This window comes from Coenobita brevimanus, chromosome 27, assembly GCF_032717465.1.
Source record: "Coenobita brevimanus isolate Jiangsu-jjx chromosome 27, ASM3271746v2, whole genome shotgun sequence".
In the NCBI taxonomy this organism is placed as follows: domain Eukaryota; kingdom Metazoa; phylum Arthropoda; class Malacostraca; order Decapoda; family Coenobitidae; genus Coenobita; species Coenobita brevimanus.
The window spans coordinates 15,259,587-15,283,915 of NC_136980.1; the positions used below are offsets into that span (position 1 = coordinate 15,259,587).

At 43.3% G+C, this 24,329-nt stretch overlaps 1 protein-coding gene across 1 annotated transcript in view; it reads right to left on the reverse strand.

Moving 5' to 3' along the window:
- The window catches only part of LOC145394466 ((3R)-3-hydroxyacyl-CoA dehydrogenase-like), a 51,923-nt gene extending 37,824 nt beyond the window's left edge, over positions 1 to 14,099 (reverse strand). Inside the window, exons 1-2 of the mRNA XM_080268322.1 lie at positions 14,000 to 14,099; positions 5,300 to 5,416 (exon numbers count right to left, since the gene is read on the reverse strand). Of these exons, the coding sequence (XP_080124448.1) occupies positions 5,300 to 5,416; positions 14,000 to 14,099 (217 nt within the window). The remainder of the gene's footprint in view (positions 1 to 5,299; positions 5,417 to 13,999) is intronic.
- Positions 14,100 to 24,329: the final 10,230 nt, after the last annotated feature.

Below are 24,329 nucleotides of genomic sequence, written 5' to 3' on the forward strand. Positions count from 1 at the left end.
GAGTTTGGGAGGAATCTGAGTGTGAAATGGAGGGAGAGTAAGAAATTGTTTTGGAAGGAGGAAAAGAAAGTAAGGCAGTGTGAAAGGGGAAATAATAGGGGAGTGAAAGATAGGAATAATAGATTGTTGGTGGAGAAGAGAGAGAAATTGAGGAGATGGAAGGAGCACTTTGAGGATTTGTTGAATGTAGAGAGTGAGAGCAGTGTGAGTATAAGTGGTTGGGGAATGGCTGGGAGAAGAAGAGATGAGAGGAGGAGGAAGAGATCAGTAGGGCAGAAGTAGTGGAAGCGATGAAAAAGATTAAGCTGGGAAAGGCCCCAGGAATTGATGGAGTGTGTGGTGAAATGCTTAGGTATGGGGGTGAGATTGTTGTGGAGTGGATATGGAAGTTGTGTAGATTGGCTTGGGAAGAGGGAAGGGTTCCAGAGGACTGGAAATCAGGTATAATTGTTCCTCTGTACAGAGAGAAGTATGTGGTAACCATAGGGGTATTTGCCTTCTTAGTGTGACTGGTAAAATATATGGTAGAATTCTCAATGATAGGGTTAGGCATATGACAGAGGAGCTAGTTGGAGAAGAACAAGGGGGATTTAGGAAGGGAAAAGGGTGTGTAGATCAGATATTTGTTCTAAGATGTTTAGTGGAGAAGTATCTAGAGAAGGGAAGGAAAGTGTATGCTGCCTTCATGGACTTGGAGAAAGCTTATGACAGAATAGATAAGCAAGGTATGTGGAAGGTATTAAGAATATATGGAGTGGAGGGGAAATTGTTGAGTGCTGTGAAGAGTATGTACGAGGGAGCTAGGGCTACGGTGCGAGTGGATGGTGAGCTGAGTGAGTTCTTTGATCTCAATGTGGGACTGAAACAGGGGTGTGTGATGTCTCCATGGCTGTTTAATATATATATGGATGGGGTTGTAAAGGAGGTGCAAGGTAGGGCAGTGGATGTGGGGCTGGCCCTAATGAATGAGGGTGAGATTTGGAAGCTTCCGGTGTTGCTGTTTGCTGATGATACAGTATTGTTGAGTGAAGATGAATGGGAGTTGCAAGGTTTGGTGAATGAATTTGGGACAGTGTGTAGGAGGAGGAAGCTGAAAGTTAATGTAAACAAAAGTAAAGTTATGGTGTCTGAGAGGAATGAAGTCACAGAGTGTGCAGTGAGGTTGGATGGTGAGGATATGGAGAATGTGAGTGCATTCAAGTACTTGGGTAGTGTGATGAGTAAGGATGGAACTTTGGGGGATGAAGTACGTGAAAGGGTACAGCAGGGAAGGAAGGTTGTTGGTACACTGAAAGCAGTGATGAGAAATAGGGAGGTGAGTATGGAAGTTAAGAAGTCACTGCATGATAGTATTGTGATCCCTACCCTGACGTATGGAAGAGAGGCGTGGACCTTGCAAGAGGGGAACAAGTCAAGAGTGAGAGCAGTGGAAATGAGTTACTTGAGAGGAGCATGTGGAGTGACGTGGAGGGACAGGTTGACGAATGAAGAAGTGAAGGAACGTTGTGGGGTAGATGTGGATGTGGTTGAGAAGATTAGGAGAAATACACTGAGGTGGGTTGGACATGTGGAGAGAATGGAGAATGAAAGACTGACTAAGAGGGTGTATGTAGGTGAGGTGGAGGGAGGGAGAGGGAGGGATAGACCGAGGATGAGGTGGAGGGATGGAGTTGAGAGGTATATGAGGGAGGGGGGGGTGAGTTGGGGGGAGGGTAGTCAAATGGTGGGTGACAGAGCGACTTGGAGGCATTTTGTCTGCGGCCACCCTTTGCGGGATTAGGGCGTCAGGCTATAGATAGATAGATAGATAGATTTTATAGATAGACAGATAGATAAACAGATAATGTGTGTGTGTGTGTGTGTGTGTGTGTGTGTGTGTGTGTGTGTGTGTGTGTGTTGTACAAATAATTTAAACTTGATAGTGGCAGACTGACGTCACCTCATTGTGGATAATGTGGAAGGGCGCCCACCGGCGAATTTTTACTTATTTACATTATATATGTATTTTTTTCCTTTGAGGGTGCCCCCTTCCAGATGGTGGCGCCCTAGGCGAAAGCCTATATGGTCTATGCCAAAAGCTGGCCCTGGTGTGATGTTACAGTGAATGGAGAGAGACTGAAATTGATGAGAGTTCAAATATCTGGGTACAGTGACGGAAAAGAGAGGACAATGTGCAAAAGAAGTGGAAAGCAGAGTGACACAAGGAAGGATCAATGAAGGCCTTGATAAGAAACAGAGGCTTGAGTGTGCAGCTGCACGAAGCTTACATGAAGGAGTGTTAGCGCCAACATTAACATATGGATGCAAGACTATGGTGTGGCATGACAATGAAGAGTCAAGAGTAAGAGCAGTGCAGATGGGACTGCTGAGGAATGCATGTGGAGTGCAGAGTATGGATAGGATACTAAATAATGAGATTCGTGAAAGATGTGGAGTGAGGAGGTCTGTGGACACCAGAATCGAATAGAGTTAACTGAGATGATATGGTCTTGTGGTGAGAATGGATAACAATAGAGTGGTGAAAACGAGATATCTGAGCGAATTTGAAGCAGGGAGGAGGCGAGGTATATGGTGGATGAGGGTGTGAGGTGTGGAAGTTGGTGAGGCTAGGGGAGTGACAAGAGATCGAGCTGGCTGGATGAATGTTGTGCGAAGGAGCTCATGATTAGGGATTTGGCACTCCTTTTTAACGTGCCAGCGTCTGGACTGACTCTATCGGATACGTTTATGTGAAGCTGCAGTAAGTGGTGAATGTTTTTGGCGTATCAGATACAGCCAGGATTCCGGGGACTTGAATGGTGAGTGAATGGAAGCATTGCCCATTGGATTGGGCAAATTTGGGCTGTCTGGACGTTGGTAGCCCACACCCTGGCCGAGGGTGGCAAAGGAGGTTCGTATGACGATAATGATGAACACTAACTTTTTTCTTTTTCAAAACTTCTCTATCAGTTTTCCTATTCACACAGCAAGTATATATTGGTATGTGAAGTTTCGAACGTCTGCTAACACTCTTCTACTATGAGAAAATGATCTAATTTCAACGAGCAGAGTATGATGTGCAGGGTGGTCGCATACTCCAGGATTATACCGCAGCTTTTTCTTTCTTCCATAGTTTCACTGTTTTCCAGCTTTTCTCTCCCTCCCCCACCCCCTTTATCATAATGGGGGCTTTCTGGACTCCAGACGAAAGAAAAGATTAATGTCAAAACCTTCGTCTCTCAATAGCTCAATAACTATGGAAATGCAAGAAAACTATAAGCTGAAAATATGTCGTAACAGAACACCAACAATGTACACTTTGAGTATTAAAAAAAATAAATAAATAAAAGTTATCTGGTACGATCCAAATTTCTCCATAGCTGTACTAAAAGCCATGGAGTGGAAGATTAAGTACCAATAAACAAGATATATCAAAATGCAAAGAATTTGCCTCATTATTCATCTGTAACGACTGATGTATTGTTTGATGCAATGAACAGGCCGGCGATGTTTACTGTACTGATTTTTTTTTTTCTAGCTGAGTATATTGTCACTGGTGTCAGTGCAGAGGAGGTGTCACAGATCAAAGGTTTTAATTTCGAGCATTTTGTAAAGTCGGTGAAAAAGTTGTTGATTTGTGACGCATGACTGATTGTCTAATGAACCTGGGAACTTATATGCTACTGCACCTAACACGGTACTGTGGGTTATAAGGCTGTAAATATTTTGTAAATTATAACATACGATTAAGAAGAATTAGCTGATATTATTTATATTCCTCAGTCTGTGGTTATGGAATGCTTTAATTCTAAGAACTTAATGGCCTGGCAACCCACACCATGGACTATTCACGAAGCAGTTCTTGATATGGGATTTGTGGTTAACTCTGTTTAAGATAGTTCATAACAGCTTTACTTTATTTATGAAACTTATACAAAATAAACAATAACATACTTATGTCTGTGAATGTGATTATTTAATGAACTGTCATTCAAATGAGTAAATGACATCTCTAGCCAAGAGTTAGGGAGTGAGATGCTGTTAGGGAAACTATACTCTTTTTACTCTAACTTGGCCTAAACATGTCAAGTCCCTCTTAAATATAAAGTTGGAACAACACTAGATTTACACTGGAATATGTTGCTAGTCACGAGGAATTACTATGGAAAGGACATAAAGGCGTAGCACTGTCTTCTATCACTGAGCTACATAAGCTGCCAAAGGTCGAAAATTTGGGCCAAGTCAAGGTGAAGGAACTAGAGAGGACATGTAAACATCACCCATGACAGTAACAGACAACTTTACTGGTGCTGAATAATTGCCATATTATGCCACTCCAATGGCCAGAAAGTTAACAACCTGATATTTATAATCACGCTGTTGTCAGAATGCCCTTAGTTAAAGAAAGTGAACTGGCATTGTAAGGTGAAAACCATGTATTTATTGATAGGTTAACTTAAATCATGCTAAGGTTTTGAGAGAGAGAGAGAGAGAGAGAGAGAGAGAGAGAGAGTTGTCAGCAGACTGTTGCTTATGTTGACCATTTTCTCCATAGTATTACACTGAACACAACGGCGCATCATGCAAACATAACTTTACCTCTGGCTAGTCTGTGACGCAATGGACAGGAGAGTGACTCACCAGGCAGGAGAGTGACTCACCAGGCAGGAGTGACTCACCAGGCAGGAGTGACTCACCAGGCAGGAGAGTGACTCACCAGGCAGGAGAGTGACTAATCAGGCAGGAGAGTGACTCACCAGGCAGGTGTGACTCACCAGGCAGGAGCGACTCATCAGGCAGGAGTGTGACTCACCTGACAGGAGAGTGACTTACTAAGCAGGAGGGTGACCCACCAGGCAGAAGTGGCTCACCAGGCAGGAGAGTGACTCACCAGGCAGGAGAGTGACTCACCAGGCAGGAGAGTGACTCACCAGGCAGGAGAGTGACTCACCAGGCAGGAGTGTGACTCACCAGGCATAGGAGTGACTCACCAGGCATGGGAGTGACTCACCAGGCAGGAGAGTGACTCACCAGGCAGGAGAGTGACTCACCAGGCATGGGAGTGACTCACCAGGCAGAAGAGTGACTCACCAGGCATGGGAGTGACTCACCAGGCATGGGAGTGACTCACCAGGCATGGGAGTGACTCACCAGGCAGGAGAGTGACTCACCAGGCAGGAGAGTGACTCACCAGGCAGGAGAGTGACTCACCAGGCAGGAGAGTGACTCATCAGGCAGGAGAGTGACTCACCAGGCAGGAGAGTGACTCACCAGGCAGGAGAGTGACTCACCAGGCAAGAAAGTGACTCAAGTGACTCACCAGGCAGGAGAGTGAGGGTGTGTTTGGCCGCCTGAAGGTTGATATCAGCGACCACCACTTGGGCGCCCTCCCTGGCCAGCGCCTGACAGCATGCACGCCCAATGCCGCTCCCGCCGCCTGAAGTGACAGGCAGTAATCAGTTCACAGTAAAATTTACTCTTTAAATATCTAGCATTATATCTAGTGAGTGCTCTGCTATCTCAGTGAACAATTTTCTCAGTCAGTACCCGGTGCTCTCTCTCTCTCTCTCTCTCTCTCTCTCTCTCTCTTTCTCAATCAGTCAGTGCTCAGTACCCTTCGCTTGCTGCACAGTACTGTCAGTCAGTACTCAGTGCTTCTTGAGAAATAGTTTTACTGTTGATATTACAGTTTAATGTACAATGGCGGATAGTTATAATTATGACTCTGCTTTTTTAACAGAACAATTATCAAACTCTCACGCAATATCCTGAGAAGACTCATAAGTTCCAGCGATCGCATCACTGGGTTTTGAAAGTCATTGCCCACAATCCCGGTACTGATGATAATAAAGTAACTCGGTAATTATTTCTGTAATTGTCCCAGCATCCATATATCACTGCTGTGTATACAAGCTCCATGAGACCACCTGATACCACAGGACCAGACACACAAGAGCACATTTTCATCCATTCATTCAGAGTATTCATTCATCTTCTTGTTAGATTCATATCAACTTATTCAAACTGGGCGAGACATTATGTATCAAGGGATTAATCAGTGCTGTATTAAACCTTTCCAATTCGTCTAAGCTGACTGATATCGCCTGGGGGTAGCAAATATAATATTAACAGTATTACATCGGACTGAAAGGATTAGTGATAATACAGAACCGGTGAGCACTTCTCCAATCTGATGATAACAGGGAAACTAACAGTATGACGGTGTGGTCTTGAGAAATCTTACTGACCAGCATAATTTTACACAACTACACACTGCTTGGTTACCAAAGACTTAGGCTGCCGTACAGTCAACAAAGGCGGTGTCGTCTCGCCAAACTGTTCATGTGTCCTGGGATTTAACGCCATAGTCGAAGTGTTTGCTTAATGACCACTTACTTTATCTTGAATGTTAAGTATAACGTTTTAATATCGCCACATCTGATAACAGTAACAAGCAAGAGAATACCGAGATATAATGTATTACTAAGGAAGATGACTTATGAATTCTCCCTAGCCACTTCGACTATGACCTATATATGCCAGTCAAGTAAGTGTTGATGAAGAGTTATCACCACGCAATAAGTGTTATCCTGGACTAGACAGTGTTTTGCCGTCATCACTGTGACTGCCTGTTGCATCTCAAGTATTTGTTCAGCGCCCAGTAACCATCATTGCATTACATTGGCCTCATCAAAATTTTCATAAGAAAATTTCACCAGCACTACAAATGGTTACCAGATTCAAAAGGAGTATAATTATACCATCCGTAGGTGCCATACAGTAGCTAGTGAGTTACGGCGATAATAATAGTTAAGTTGTTGTTGTTGTTGCTGGCGCCCACTCCCATCCAGGAGTTCTTGTCTTCAAACAAGATGGCTTTATTTATTTATTATTAATATTATTCTTTTTTCAGTCTCTATTATTCATTTCTATGTTGCTCCTTATATTCAAAATTACTTCTCTTCGTTTCATTATTTTGTCCACTGTATTTGCTACAACCTGTAATTCATTTTGTTTTAGTATTTCTGTTATTGATTCTTTTCCTTTAATTTCTCTTGTTAAATCTTCATATGCTTCACATATGAATAAATGATGCTGATTTTCATTCTCTTCTTGACACATGTCACATATTAGGCTAGGCTCATAGTTTTTCGTATAATTTTCCTTCACTTCTAACATTTTGGTTCGCATCAAAAATATTATCTTTGCGCTTTCAAACTCTATTTCCTCTAGGTATCTCTGTAGGCCTATTTCTTGTTCAACTGATTCCTTTGTCTTACTCCCTTTTCTCATGTCTTCACAAATTTCTTCTTTATTTTTTGTCATTATTTTTCCTTTTATTACCCTTTTTGCCACTCTCTCTTCTAATGTTTCTTGTTCAGACAACATTTAGCTTTACCCGAGATCAAAAGAGTAGATACGGTATACCCACCAGTAGCTTTGCTGACTTCATTGGGTGTATGGACGCCAACTAGCGACTGCCTTTGGATGAGGAGTATTGGAAACTATGTACAAGATATTCTCAAGGAATTTAAACATCATTGCCTCAAGACAGTAGACCACCTGCAAACTGTATGTGTGTGTGTGTGTGTGTGTGTGTGTGTGTGTGTAAGGAAGGAGGAGGGAGTAGTGTGAACTTTGGATTAGTGAAGTTTTTCAGCACCATAATCAGCATGTGCTCTTTCCAGTATTGCGTGTGTGTGTGTGTATGGAAGGAGGGAGGAACGTGAACTTTGGATTAGTGAAGTTATTCAGCACCATAATCAGCATGTGCTCTTTCCAGTATTGCTCTACTGATTTTCCCGGTACCTAATTATTTCAGTCTAATGCCACTTCCATCTCTGCAGTTACAGTTTGACTACTTTCACTGTGGTTGTCACTCACGTGCCAATGCAAATCAGTTGTATACACGAGGCCAACCCGATCCAGTCTACAGTACAACATACCTTGTGTGTGTGTGTGTGTGTGTGTGTGTGTGTGTGTGTGTGTGTGTGTGTGTGTGTGAGTGTGTGTGTGTGTGTGTGTGAACCATCATCGTACACATCACAAATGTCTGCGAGGGCGAAAATGGTGTGGACTACACATTTGGGGTATGTGTCGGTCGGCCATCTTGCCACCTGTATCGCATGTGAGAAACTCTTTAAGTCCTGGTGACAGCTGCCCACCATTCCTAACTCTCTTCTTCTTCATTTCTGCAACATTCGCGGCCTTTCATCTAACTTTCGCTCTGTTGAGCACCACCTCTCCTCCTCTAAACCTCACCTTCTTTTTCTGACGGAGACTCAGCTGTCTGAGGCAACCGACAGCAAACCCTTTTCTGTATCCTCCTACTTTCTCTATACTCATTTCAAAGCCAAAGGTGGCTGTTGTGTATACATACGCAACGACTTATCTTGCTCTCGTGTTCCTGAACTTGATTCTTCTGAATTCTCCACACTCTGGCTTCGGCTTTCCTGTCATTCTCTGACTAAATATATCTGTGCTGTTTACTTATCCCCTAATTCTACTGACTTTCAAAAATTCTTCGACTATCTTACTTCTACGATGGAACACATTCTGTCCATTTCTCCTTTCTCTGAAATCTCCATTCTTGGAGATTTCAATGTTCACCACCACCTTTGGCTCTCCTCTCCTTTCACGGATCCACCTGGTGAACAAGCCTACATCTTTTCTATCCTTAATGACCTAGAGCAACTTGTACAGCACCCTACCCGTATCCCTGACCGCCTTGGAGAGAGCTCCAACATACTTGACCTCTTCCTCACAACTAATCCTTCTGCTTACTCTGTTAATCTTTTCTCTCCGTTGGGCTCCTCCGATCACAACCTTATTACCTTAACCTGTCCTATCACTCCGGTACGGCCTGTGGACCCTCCAGGGAAACGTCGTCTGTGGCATTTTGGAGCCGCGAACTGGGAGGCCCTCAGGCAGTACTTCTTTGATTTTCCCTGGAATGATTATTGCTTCCATGGCCGTGAGCCATCTGAGTGTGCCTTGCGCATTACGGAGGTTATTCTCTCAGGCATGGAAGCATACATTCCTTTCTCATATCCTTTGACTAACGCAAGAAAGCCTTGGTTTAACCACGCTTGTTCTAATGCTGTCCGCAACAAGGAGAAGGCCTACAAAAGGTACCGGAGCCAACCCACCCCTGAATCACATCATCTTTACGTTTCTGCCCGGAATCGTGCTAAGTCTGTTCTTCGCTCTACTAAAAATAATTTCATCCATACTAAATGCTCTCAACTCTCCAACTCGAATTCTTCCCGCTCCTTCTGGCACCTTGCCAAAAATCTTTCTAACAACTTTACCTCATCATCCTTCCCTCCTCTTTTTCTACTCTGATGGTTCTGTAGCTATTTCTTCTACTGTTAAAGCAGATCTCTTTGCACAGACTTTCTCCTCCAATTCCACCTTAGACGATTCCGGTGCTGTTCCTCCATCACTTCTCCCCTCTGACTTCCTCATGGCTGACATTAAAATTTCTTCAGTTGATGTATTTTCTGCCATCACTGGCCTCAGCACTAACAAGGCATATGGGCCTGATGGGGTCCCTCCTGTTGTTCTCAAGAACTGTGCTTCTGTGCTTACACCCTGCCTAGGCAAACTCTTTCGCCTTTGTCTGTCAACTTGTACCTTTCCTTCTTGCTGGAAGTTTGCTCTCATTCAGCCAGTCCCAAAGAAGGGTGACCACTCCCAACCCTCCAACTATCGTCCAATTGCTTTAACGTCCTGTATTTCAAAAGTTTTCGAGTCAATTCTTAATAGAAAAATTTTAAGGCACCTTTCCTATCACAACCTTCTTTCCGATCGTCAGTATGGGTTCCGTCAGGGACGCTCCACTGGCGATCTTCTCACCTACCTTTCAGACTCCTGGTCATCCTCCTTTCGGGACTTTGGCGAAAGCTTTGCCATTGCACTTGACATCTCAAAGGCTTTCGATCGAGTCTGGCATAAATCTTTAATTTCCAAACTGCCCTCCTACGGTTTCTATCCTTCTATCTGTGCCTTCATCGCTAGCTTCCTTTCTGGTCGTTCTATAGCCGCTGTTGTAGACGGCCATCGTTCTTCTCCTAGATCTATCAACAGTGGTGTTCCTCAGGGCTCTGTCCTATCACCAACTCTCTTCCTTTTATTCATCAATGATCTTCTAAGCTGTACATCTAACCCTATCCACTCATACGCTGATGACTCCACCCTTCACCTTTCCATTCGGTTCCCGCAACGCCCATCTCAACAGTTACTTCAAGAAACAAGGGATGAGGCTATGGCACACCTAATGTCTGACTTGGCTCGTATCACTGACTGGGGTAAAAATAATATGGTTGTCTTTAATGCATCTAAGACTCAGTTCTTACACCTATCAACCCGACAAAATCTTCCACAGGTATACCCATTAATGTTTAATAATATTCAGCTTAATCCTGCATCATCCTTGAACATGCTTGGGGTTTCATTTACTCGGGACTTATCTTGGAAAGACCATATTACATCTCTTGTAAAATCTGCTTCCAAGAGATTGGGTGTGCTAAGCCGACTCCGCTCTTTCTTTACCCCTGCACAATTGTTGACTCTATACAGAGGTTTTATCCGCCCCTGTGTGGAGTGCAACTCTCATGTGTGGGGAGGCTCCCACATGCAGCTCTTCTCAATAGGGTGGAGTCAAAGGCTTTTCGTCTCATTAACTCTCCTCCTCTTACTGACTCCCTTCAACCTCTGTCTCTTCGCCGCACTGTTGCATCTTTATCTCTTTTCTATCGCTACTTTAATGGTCACTGCTCCGCTGAACTGTCTGCTTGCATTCCTCCACCTCTACGACGGGCGCGTAGCACCCGTCTGGCAGCAAACTCTCATCCCTTTTCTGTCCAACTCTCTAATGCAAGAGTTAACCGTTACTCCCAGTCTTTCATTTATGCAACAGGTCAGCTCTGGAACTGTCTCCCTCTGTCTGTATTTCCTGCTGCCTATGATCTCCAGTCTTTCAAACGCAGTGTGTCCAGGCATCTCAAAATGATCGGATCTTGAATTTGACTCTCTCTTGTATTTTGTTTTTCTCTTGGAGGGAACTGTTACTGCGGGCCATGGCCTTTGGTTCCTTCTTCCTCGCATAAAAAAAAAAAAAAAAAAAAACTGGGCCCCGAGATGTGAGAGGTCACAGCGCTTACGTGCTTTCAAAACACGTAATCTTGGGATTTCTCCTGTGTTTAGGACACTCATAAGGATTTTCGAGTCCTCCTAAGGACTTTAGAGCTTTAATAAACACCGGTCCAAAGGTCTAATAACTGAAGATATAAAATGGTACATCTTTAGCTGGTAATTTCATCATAAAAATATCTGAAAATTTTACAATAAATAATAACAGCTACAAGAAAACTGAGAAGACAAGCAGCACATTTTTGAATATTCATCACCTTCAATCACCCTAAGCCATATAAAATCGTCTGACTGTAACTAGAATAAAATATCAAACGGGCAACATCATTAGCCCCTTCAGTCCGAGTAAGGAATTTAAGCTTTCGATATCTCAAAACAGTACTCAGCTTAAGAGAAAGTCTTCGCTTCGGAGGGTGTGCTGTATCATTCCTTAACTCCTTCAGTGTTAGGGCGCTCTCCCAGGTGGAATGAAATCGTGTGGCAACAGCAAGAATACACTACAAACAACTTGTCCTGCAGTGGCGGCTAAGAGACTTGCTGTGTTATCATCTGTACACGACTGACCTGGGCTCGTATTCTCGTCGGCTAAGGGAGATTCCTAACACCTCTGAAGTTTCCCAACACCTCTTCCTTTTGCGACGTATTTTTGAATATGGATGGTCAATATCTATATGTACATTATTTATGGATAGCATGGTGATATTGGAAGTATTTAAATAAGACAGAAGAGGACAGTAACGCGTAAAAAACAAAATAAATGGCTTAGGAGAAGGTGTTAGGGAGGTTCCTCAATCAACGAGAATACGGGCCCCTGAGTCACCTGCCGCAGGGTATGCCACTCAGTCGCCAAGCGGCGGTAGTAAGCCATCATGGTGACTGGCAAGTTGGTTAGGGAAATGTGCTTGTGTTGTCGTCAGCTGAGCAGCATCTCTAATAGTGTTGCCAATTTAGCGTTTTTAATCTAGATCTTGAGATATTAACGAAATCTAGCTGTATCATAAGACATTTGTACAAATTTTTGCGACATTGCAGAGATTATTGGCTCTTGTGGAACGATATTCTGGATTTATTTTTTATTTTGTGTCATTCTAGCGGTTTGTAAGTGCAAGCTTAGCGGTATTTGTAGCCCTGGATTTAGCATCACCACTCTCTGCCCCATCACCCTTAGCCTACCATTTTGTTGTTCGTGTTACACCTTAACATACTTTTTACTCATTTTTCATTATATTTTTGTTATTACTAGTTGAATTTCTTTTATGAGGTCTTTCCCACTATATCGATGAAATAAAACCCTCATTAATCCCTTCATGTCAAAAGTTCTATCCTAAATGAATTAAATTATCAAGAGTTACCGAGAGTACATGTACTGATACGTCATCATGGTGATGGGATTAATATCATGTTGCATGTTATGTCTAATAGATGTAAAATACTGATATTACTTGCAATAATAACTATGTAAATGAAAACCTTTCTTCCTTTTTATTAAGCTTTCAATCTGCTGGCGTTTTTTGTACACTGTTCTTGCAGCTCATGTACGATTTTATACACTTAAGGGGAGATTCTCGTACTGAATAACTTACCATAACTTTCGCACCATTTTCAGCGTAAGGCATTTGTTTAATTAAAATATCTTACTGAAATCTATTGTAGTTTGAGCCAGAAGGATTACCCAGTCCACACGGATAACGTATTGTTACGTCCCCGTCCCACACTGCCACAGGCTCCAACAGCAGTACTACAGTATAGGAAGGACGTTGCCCAGTGAGTTGTTCTTCTTATGGTCAGCCTTTAGGTGTGCAGTACACAAGACCAGCTGAGGCGAAAATAAACACTGGCTTCTTAAAGTTCACTGTATTTTCCAAATAATTCCACTTAATTCTTTCCAACTTCACTGTTCTCACAAACACTGGAGCTATACACACTTTATAGATTGCAGTTACACTTAATGTTTAACAACACTTCACAGTTAGTACACTTAATGCTTGCTAACACTTCACTTATTACACAAGTACTGAAAATAATCTTCACTGACAGTAATTACATTAAATACACTTCACTATCTTCTCAAGTTCCACTGATATACAAACTTCAATAACCCGTCACTGTTTGCCACTGTTTTCACAAGTACCAAAAATATACAGCCTTCACTGACACCGACTGCACTTCACACAAACTGACCTGAAACCCGACTAAACTCCAAACTGACTTGACACCCGACTCGACTCGTAATAATCAATACCCCATCTTTTATAAGCTTGCATTGTTCTAGAAACGTCCACTTCTTCAACATTCTAGGACATACTGTCTTGCAACAGCCCCTAGCAACAACAGTTACCAACTACGAGACATCAAAACATGCTAGAGTTGTCTTACATTACCTAAACTCTAAATCATTAACCATACCAACTTAAATTACATAATTTAACAAGCAATTACTTAAATAAAACATTATAAAGAAAAAGCGCATTAAATTAATGCATAACTTACGAAATAACTATACTCACAAACAGCAGGCAAACTGGCAACTCTGACTCGTACCGAAACTTACGATACTAGAAACGTCTCGAAAGATCTCGGCTTCCTAACTGGCAAATCCCCCCTTCATAACAGTATTTTTCTCTTATATATTCTCGGTACTTACAGACCTTCCTATGTAATATGGGAGAATTTTCATAATGGTAGAGAAAGATGAAACCTTCATTATCCATCACTATAGGGACGCACTCCCATTTCAACAATATAATCATCTTGAGGTAGCAGCAGCAGTATTAGCAGTAGTCCTTGTAATCCCTGGTTCATGTGAAACGTGAGCCTGGTAGACTGCAGGCTGATTTTGCCCTTCTCAGACAATTCACCATCCTACATTGCCAGTCCATTGTTTGGCCATGCCAGTTGCCACAATGCCCTACCAGCAAGCGACCACCACCACTTCTGCTCATGTCTTCAACCTGCTGAGGGGGCATTCTGTAGCAGATCGGAGCTGCCGAGAGCCGGAAAGATCGTGGGGACCGTGATTTGGTTCAACGTGAAGGCTGGACACGGTTTCATCAAACCCCAGGACACTGGTGCTGATGTTCATCTGCAGCCTTGGGATCCTTACCCTGAATTCCCGGCACCTCCAGTGCTCTGTAGGCGAGGGTGAGACGGTGGAGTTTCATCTCAATCAGTCACCCAAGAGTCCTGACTCTCAGGCTGTCAATGGGCCAGAGGGTGATGCCGTGCAGGCTCTGCCCATGCACAATGGTGCCCCGCAACCTGGAGACGCCAGCCTAGGGGTCTTGCGTGCTTTAAGGAGATAAACACCATCGTTGCGATGTGCATCGTGACGACAGAAGCTTTTTGTGAGGATGACAAGGCGGTTATGTGCATTCTCCTCCCTCAAAATTTTGAGGAGAACGGGCTGCCACGCCCTGCCATTCCTCGGAGCTTTGCCGGCAATGCATGTTCCGCCCCTCATCAGGAGCACCAGGCCCGGCGACTGCAGCCACCACGACCCCACAGTACACCACGGAAACAGCTGAAGCTGGATGCTTCCCGCAACAGGGCGACTGGCACCACGATCATCGACCCGGCACTGTCTATGGACATGGATATGGAAATTGGCTCAACCATCATTGAAGTCCACCCTCCTCCGTCAGCAGCCGAGGGGGGATGGGCTGCCTCTCCTGTCCCAGCAGTCCAACTGGACGTTGAAGGCCCTCCCTCCTCGGTTTCTACATCTGCTGCTGGGAGTTTGATGGGCATCACACCAGCTGCTAAGACTCCTACCTCTCCCTCTCTGCCTGAGACTGCACCAGTTTCTCCACCTATCATCACCCAGAACACCATCCCCATCTCACCACCTGGTCTCGATGAGCTCTCCACCAACCTTGGGCCCAAGACCAAGCACCCTTCCAGAACTGACATCGCCACACTCTTCGAGGATAACGCTGACAAATTCATTGACGAGACACTGAAGACCTTCGAGTGGACCCAGCATTCCCAACTCGGCATGTCAAGGAATTTGCAGCTTTTTAACAGTCTCACACGGAACCTCTCAGACTAATCATGATCAGCTTACCCCCCACTGACCCACTCGGTCGGGGAACGACTCACTGACGCTGTGGACTTTGCTGCTATCACACCCATCACATCCTTCTCTGTCCAGTTAGGAGTTACCCTCCCCTCGTTACTTACAGCTTGTGTCAGCCATGCGCATCTCTGACGGGCTCTCAGTTTGCCCGTGTCCCAGTATTCCTGGGATAAATATTACACACACAAAAAAATCCTACTTTCAGGGGATAGGGATATAGCTGAGGGACATTTGTATAACTATAGTCGGACTCGCGCCCGTTTGCGGCTGTGGTGTGGCCCGCACCTGTGTACAATGGTGCCACGTTTCCCCAACTTGCGATGTGAGACGGAAGCTATTTATGTACAAGGCATCACAAATTGATAAATTCAGATGAATAAAACTTACACTTGTGTATTTTGATGGATGAATCAACAGTAATCTTATTATGCATAAAATATTTATACAGTAACACAGAAACATGGCATACATATTGTACAGTGTTGCTAAAAGATATTGTAGTCACTTTTAATGGATTTTAGCGTAGTTTTAGGGTGGGTAATAATATCACAGTTATGGATATAAGATAATGAGCCTGAAAAAAGAAGAAATATGCCATTATCCAAAGTAAAAGAAATAATTCATGTAATTTCTTGTGAGTGGCAACACTTACACACCCAATCTGACCTAAAATAAAGTACGTACCTCCGTAGACCCAACCATAGCTTGTACAGGTGTTGCTTGGGAAAAATGCTCACATTTACTGGCTTTTACCATAATTTTAAGGGCGAGGAATAATCACATTTATAATCATAAGCTAATATGTAGGACAAAATAGTAGGCATATGCCAATACCGAAGTAAAAAAAAAAAAAACTATTCACTCGCGAGCGGCAACACTTCCACACCCAGTCAGTGGCCTTGACAGATAGCTTCCCTACAGAGAGAGAGAGAGAGAGAGAGAGAGAGAGGGAGAGAGAGGCAGGAGAGGGGCATGCATTGAATGCATTGTCGGCATCACTAAATATAACAAAACCAAATTAACAAATGAAAGCACAATTATAAATAACTTATAAAAGAATCAAAAGTACTCAGGGTGGCTCACATTTCCCGCCAGGAGAGAGAGAGAGAGAGAGAGAGAGAGAGAGAGAGAGAGAGATAACGGTATAGAAAACGTGGCAACACTGTACACAGGTGCGGGCCACACCACAGCCGCAAACGTGCGCGAGTCCTACTATAGGTAGTTTAGCCAAGGTTATATTGGTGTCACCACATGAAAGCATCCCTATCCAGTACCTTGGAAAAGTAGCAAACACAAACTAACAAATGCTTTTTTCAATAGATTAAGTCAAGATGCTATATCTGATAAAGTGCACACAATGTCACCTGTGACGAGAGCGATTCTGCCTGCGAGGATGCATGACGGTGTGGTGGTGGTGTCTGCTGACTCTGCCATTACTACTGTTGTCACTCACGCTATCCTACCGCAATGACGGCCTCACATTGGTACAAGGCCAATCTGTGTGTGTGTGTGTGTGTGTGTGTGTGTGTGTGTGTGAACCATCATTCTACACATCACAATTGTCTGCGAGGGTGTAAATGGTGTGGGCTTCGCTTTTTGTGTGTTTGTTGGTCGGCCATCTTGTCTCCTTTATCGCTTGTGAGAAACTCTTTAAGTCCTGGTGACAGCTGCCCACCATTCCTAACTGGGCCCCGAGATATGAGAGGTCACAGCACTTACGTGCTTTCATAAATAGCTTTTGGGATTTCTCCAACGTTCAGGGGCACTCATATGGATTTTTGAGTCATCCTAAGGACTTACGAGCTTTAATAAATACCGGTCCAGAGGTCTAACCATAAAAGACATTAATTGGTAAGCTACATTCTCACCAGGTTTATTAACGTCTTCGGCTGGTACTGTCATCATGAAATTATCTGAAAGTTTTTACAATAAATACCAGCTACAAGAAAACTGACAAGACAAGCAGCTCATTATTTGAATATTCATCACCTTCAATCACCCTAAGCCGTATAAAATCGTCTGGCTGTAGCTAGAATGAAATATCAAACGGGCATCATCATCAGCCCCTTTCAATCCGAGTAAGGAATTTATGCTTTTCTTATCTCAAAATTGTGCCCACGATAAGAGACGGTGTGCTGTATCATTCCTTAACTCCTTCAGTGTTAGGGCGCTCTCCCAGGTGGAATGAAATCGTGTGGCAACAGCAAGAATACACTACAAACAACTTGTCCTGCAGTGGCGGCTAAGAGACTTGCTGTGTTATCATCTGTACACGACTGACCTGGGCTCGTATTCTCGTCGGCTAAGGGAGATTCCTAACACCTTTGAAGTTTCCCAACACCTCTTCCTTTTGCGACGTATTTTTGAATATGGATGGTTAATATCTATATGTACATTATTTATGGATAGCATGGTGATATTGGAAGTATTTAAATAAGACAGAAGAGGACAGTAACGCGTAAAAAACAAAATAAATGGCTTAGGAGAAGGTGTTAGGGAGGTTCCTCAATCAACGAGAATACGGGCCCCTGAGTCACCTGCCGCAGGGTACGCCACTCAGTCGCCAAGCGGCGGTAGTAAGCCATCATGGTGACTGGCAAGTTGGTTAGGGAAATGTGCTTGTGTTGTCGTCAGCTGAGCAGCATCTCTAATAGTGTTGCCAATTTAGCGTTTTTAATCTAGATCTTGAGATATTAACGAAATCTAGCTGTATCATAAGACATTTGTACAAATTTTTGCGACATTGCAGAGATTATTGGCTCTTGTGGAACGATATTCTGGATTTATTTTTTATTTTGTGTCATTCTAGCGGTTTGTAAGTGCAAGCTTAGCGGTATTTGTAGCCCTGGATTTAGCATCACCACTCTCTGCCCCATCACCCTTAGCCTACCATTTTGTTGTTCGTGTTACACCTTAACATACTTTTTACTCATTTTTCATTATATTTTTGTTATTACTAGTTGAATTTCTTTTATGAGGTCTTTCCCACTATATCGATGAAATAAAACCCTCATTAATCCCTTCATGTCAAAAGTTCTATCCTAAATGAATTAAATTATCAAGAGTTACCGAGAGTACATGTACTGATACGTCATCATGGTGATGGGATTAATATCATGTTGCATGTTATGTCTAATAGATGTAAAATACTGATATTACTTGCAATAATAACTATGTAAATGAAAACCTTTCTTCCTTTTTATTAAGCTTTCAATCTGCTGGCGTTTTTTGTACACTGTTCTTGCAGCTCATGTACGATTTTTACACTTAAGGGGAGATTCTCGTACTGAATAACTTACCATAACTTTCGCACCATTTTCAGCGTAAGGCATTTGTTTAATTAAAATATCTTACTGAAATCTATTGTAGTTTGAGCCAGAAGGATTACCCAGTCCACACGGATAACGTATTGTTACGTCCCCGTCCCACACTGCCACAGGCTCCAACAGCAGTACTACAGTATAGGAAGGACGTTGCCCAGTGAGTTGTTCTTCTTATGGTCAGCCTTTAGGTGTGCAGTACACAAGACCAGCTGAGGCGAAAATAAACACTGGCTTCTTAAAGTTCACTGTATTTTCCAAATAATTCCACTTAATTCTTTCCAACTTCACTGTTCTCACAAACACTGGAGCTATACACACTTTATAGATTGCAGTTACACTTAATGTTTAACAACACTTCACAGTTAGTACACTTAATGCTTGCTAACACTTCACTTATTACACAAGTACTGAAAATAATCTTCACTGACAGTAATTACATTAAATACACTTCACTATCTTCTCAAGTTCCACTGATATACAAACTTCAATAACCCGTCACTGTTTGCCACTGTTTTCACAAGTACCAAAAATATACAGCCTTCACTGACACCGACTGCACTTCACACAAACTGACCTGAAACCCGACTAAACTCCAAACTGACTTGACACCCGACTCGACTCGTAATAATCAATACCCCATCTTTTATAAGCTTGCATTGTTCTAGAAACGTCCACTTCTTCAACATTCTGGGACATACTGTCTTGCAACAGCCCCTAGCAACAACAGTTACCAACTACGAGACATCAAAACATGCTAGAGTTGTCTTACATTACCTAAACTCTAAATCATTAACCATACCAACTTAAATTACATAATTTAACAAGCAATTACTTAAATAAAACATTATAAAGAAAAAGCGCATTAAATTAATGCATAACTTACGAAATAACTATACTCACAAACAGCAGGCAAACTGGCAACTCTGACTCGTACCGAAACTTACGATACTAGAAACGTCTCGAAAGATCTCGGCTTCCTAACTGGCAAATCCCCCCTTCATAACAGTATTTTTCTCTTATATATTCTCGGTACTTACAGACCTTCCTATGTAATATGGGAGAATTTTCATAATGGTAGAGAAAGATGAAACCTTCATTATCCATCACTATAGGGACGCACTCCCATTTCAACAATATAATCATCTTGAGGTAGCAGCAGCAGTATTAGCAGTAGTCCTTGTAATCCCTGGTTCATGTGAAACGTGAGCCTGGTAGACTGCAGGCTGATTTTGCCCTTCTCAGACAATTCACCATCCTACATTGCCAGTCCATTGTTTGGCCATGCCAGTTGCCACAATGCCCTACCAGCAAGCGACCACCACCACTTCTGCTCATGTCTTCAACCTGCTGAGGGGGGCATTCTGTAGCAGATCGGAGCTGCCGAGAGCCGGAAAGATCGTGGGGACCGTGATTTGGTTCAACGTGAAGGCTGGACACGGTTTCATCAAACCCCAGGACACTGGTGCTGATGTTCATCTGCAGCCTTGGGATCCTTACCCTGAATTCCCGGCACCTCCAGTGCTCTGTAGGCGAGGGTGAGACGGTGGAGTTTCATCTCAATCAGTCACCCAAGAGTCCTGACTCTCAGGCTGTCAATGGGCCAGAGGGTGATGCCGTGCAGGCTCTGCCCATGCACAATGGTGCCCCGCAACCTGGAGACGCCAGCCTAGGGGTCTTGCGTGCTTTAAGGAGATAAACACCATCGTTGCGATGTGCATCGTGACGACAGAAGCTTTTTGTGAGGATGACAAGGCGGTTATGTGCATTCTCCTCCCTCAAAATTTTGAGGAGAACGGGCTGCCACGCCCTGCCATTCCTCGGAGCTTTGCCGGCAATGCATGTTCCGCCCCTCATCAGGAGCACCAGGCCCGGCGACTGCAGCCACCACGACCCCACAGTACACCACGGAAACAGCTGAAGCTGGATGCTTCCCGCAACAGGGCGACTGGCACCACGATCATCGACCCGGCACTGTCTATGGACATGGATATGGAAATTGGCTCAACCATCATTGAAGTCCACCCTCCTCCGTCAGCAGCCGAGGGGGGATGGGCTGCCTCTCCTGTCCCAGCAGTCCAACTGGACGTTGAAGGCCCTCCCTCCTCGGTTTCTACATCTGCTGCTGGGAGTTTGGTGGGCATCACACCAGCTGCTAAGACTCCTACCTCTCCCTCTCTGCCTGAGACTGCACCAGTTCCTCCACCTATCATCACCCAGAACACCATCCCCATCTCACCACCTGGTCTTGATGAGCTCTCCACCAACCTTGGGCCCAAGACCAAGCACCCTTCCAGAACTGACATCGCCACACTCTTCGAGGATAACGCTGACAAATTCATTGACGAGACACTGAAGACCTTCGAGTGGACCCAGCATTCCCAACTCGGCATGTCAAGGAATTTGCAGCTTTTTAACAGTCTCACACGGAACCTCTCAGACTAATCATGATCAGCTTACCCCCCACTGACCCACTCGGTCGGGGAACGACTCACTGACGCTGTGGACTTTGCTGCTATCACACCCATGACATCCTTCTCTGTCCAGTTAGGAGTTACCCTCCCCCTCGTTACTTACAGCTTGTGTCAGCCATGCGCATCTCTGATGGGCTCTCAGTTTGCTCGTGTCCCAGTATTCCTGGGATAAATATTACACACACAAAAAAATCCTACTTTCAAGGGATAGGGATATAGCTGAGGGACATTTGTATAACTATAGTCGGACTCGCGCCCGTTTGCGGCTGTGGTGTGGCCCGCACCTGTGTACAATGGTGCCACGTTTCCCCAACTTGCGATGTGAGACGGAAGCTATTTATGTACAAGGCATCACAAATTCGATAAATTCAGATGAATAAAACTTACACTTGTGTATTTTGATGGATGAATCAACAGTAATCTTATTATGCATAAAATATTTATACAGTAACACAGAAACATGGCATACATATTGTACAGTGTTGCTAAAAGATATTGTAGTCACTTTTAATGGTTTTTAGCGTAGTTTTAGGGTGGGTAATAATATCACAGTTATGGATATAAGATAATGAGCCTGAAAAAAGAAGAAATATGCCATTATCCAAAGTAAAAGAAATAATTCATGTAATTTCTTGTGAGTGGCAACATTTACACACCCAATCTGACCTAAAATAAAGTACGTACCTCCGTAGACCCAACCATAGCTTGTACAGGTGTTGCTTGGGAAAAATGCTCACATTTACTGGCTTTTACCATAATTTTAAGGGCGAGGAATAATCACATTTATAATCATAAGCTAATATGTAGGACAAAATAGTAGGCATATGCCAATACCGAAGTAAAAAAAAAAAAAAACTATTCACTCGCGAGCGGCAACACTTCCACACCCAGTCAGTGGCCTTGACAGATAGCTTCCCTACAGAGAGAGAGAGAGAGAGAGAGAGAGAGAGAGAGGGAGAGAGAGGCAGGAGAGGGGCATGCATTGAATGCATTGTCGGCATCACTAAATATAACAAAACCAAATTAACAAATGAAAGCACAATTATAAATAACTTATAAAAGAATCAAAAGTACTCAGGGTGGCTCACATTTCCCGCCAGGAGAGAGAGAGAGAGAGAGAGAGAGAGAGATAACGGTATAGAAAACGTGGCAACACTGTACACAGGTGCGGGCCACACCACAGCCGCAAACGTGCGCGAGTCCTACTATAGGTAGTTTAGCCGAGGTTATATTGGTGTCACCACATGAAAGCATCCCTATCCAGTACCTTGGAAAAGTAGCAAACACAAACTAACAAATGCTTTTTTCAATAGATTAAGTCAAGATGCTATATCTGATAAAGTGCACACAATGTCACCTGTGACGAGAGCGATTCTGCCTGCGAGGATGCATGACGGTGTGGTGGTGGTGTCTGCTTACTCTGCCATTACTACTGTTGTCACTCACGCTATCCTACCGCAATGACGGCCTCACATTGGTACAAGGCCAATCTGTGTGTGTGTGTGTGTGTGTGTGTGTGTGTGTGTGTGTGTGAACCATCATTCTACACATCACAATTGTCTGCGAGGGTGTAAATGGTGTGGGCTTCGCTTTTTGTGTGTTTGTTGGTCGGCCATCTTGTCTCCTTTATCGCTTGTGAGAAACTCTTTAAGTCCTGGTGACAGCTGCCCACCATTCCTAACTGGGCCCCGAGATATGAGAGGTCACAGCACTTACGTGCTTTCATAAATAGCTCTTAGGATTTCTCCAACGTTCAGGGGCACTCATATGGATTTTTGAGTCATCCTAAGGACTTACGAGCTTTAATAAATACCGGTCCAGAGGTCTAACCATAAAAGACATTAATTGGTAAGCTACATTCTCACCAGGTTTATTAACGTCTTCGGCTGGTACTGTCATCATGAAATTATCTGAAAGTTTTTACAATAAATACCAGCTACAAGAAAACTGACAAGACAAGCAGCTCATTATTTGAATATTCATCACCTTCAATCACCCTAAGCCGTATAAAATCGTCTGGCTGTAGCTAGAATGAAATATCAAACGGGCATCATCATCAGCCCCTTTCAATCCGAGTAAGGAATTTATGCTTTTCTTATCTCAAAATTGTGCCCACGATAAGAGACGGTGTGCTGTATCATTCCTTAACTCCTTCAGTGTTAGGGCGCTCTCCCAGGTGGAATGAAATCGTGTGGCAACAGCAAGAATACACTACAAACAACTTGTCCTGCAGTGGCGGCTAAGAGACTTGCTGTGTTATCATCTGTACACGACTGACCTGGGTTCGTATTCTCGTCGGCTAAGGGAGATTCCTAACACCTTTGAAGTTTCCCAACACCTCTTCCTTTTGCGACGTATTTTTGAATATGGATGGTTAATATCTATATGTACATTATTTATGGATAGTATGGTGATATTGGAAGTATTTAAATAAGACAGAAGAGGACAGTAACGCGTAAAAAACAAAATAAATGGCTTAGGAGAAGGTGTTAGGGAGGTTCCTCAATCAACGAGAATACGGGCCCCTGAGTCACCTGCCGCAGGGTACGCCACTCAGTCGCCAAGCGGCGGTAGTAAGCCATCATGGTGACTGGCAAGTTGGTTAGGGAAATGTGCTTGTGTTGTCGTCAGCTGAGCAGCATCTCTAATAGTGTTGCCAATTTAGCGTTTTTAATCTAGATCTTGAGATATTAACGAAATCTAGCTGTATCATAAGACATTTGTACAAATTTTTGCGACATTGCAGAGATTATTGGCTCTTGTGGAACGATATTCTGGATTTATTTTTTATTTTGTGTCATTCTAGCGGTTTGTAAGTGCAAGCTTAGCGGTATTTGTAGCCCTGGATTTAGCATCACCACTCTCTGCCCCATCACCCTTAGCCTACCATTTTGTTGTTCGTGTTACACCTTAACATACTTTTTACTCATTTTTCATTATATTTTTGTTATTACTAGTTGAATTTCTTTTATAAGGTCTTTCCCACTATATCGATGAAATAAAACCCTCATTAATCCCTTCATGTCAAAAGTTCTATCCTAAATGAATTAAATTATCAAGAGTTACCGAGAGTACATGTACTGATACGTCATCATGGTGATGGGATTAATATCATGTTGCATGTTATGTCTAATAGATGTAAAATACTGATATTACTTGCAATAATAACTATGTAAATGAAAACCTTTCTTCCTTTTTATTAAGCTTTCAATCTGCTGGCGTTTTTTGTACACTGTTCTTGCAGCTCATGTACGATTTTATACACTTAAGGGGAGATTCTCGTACTGAATAACTTACCATAACTTTCGCACCATTTTCAGCGTAAGG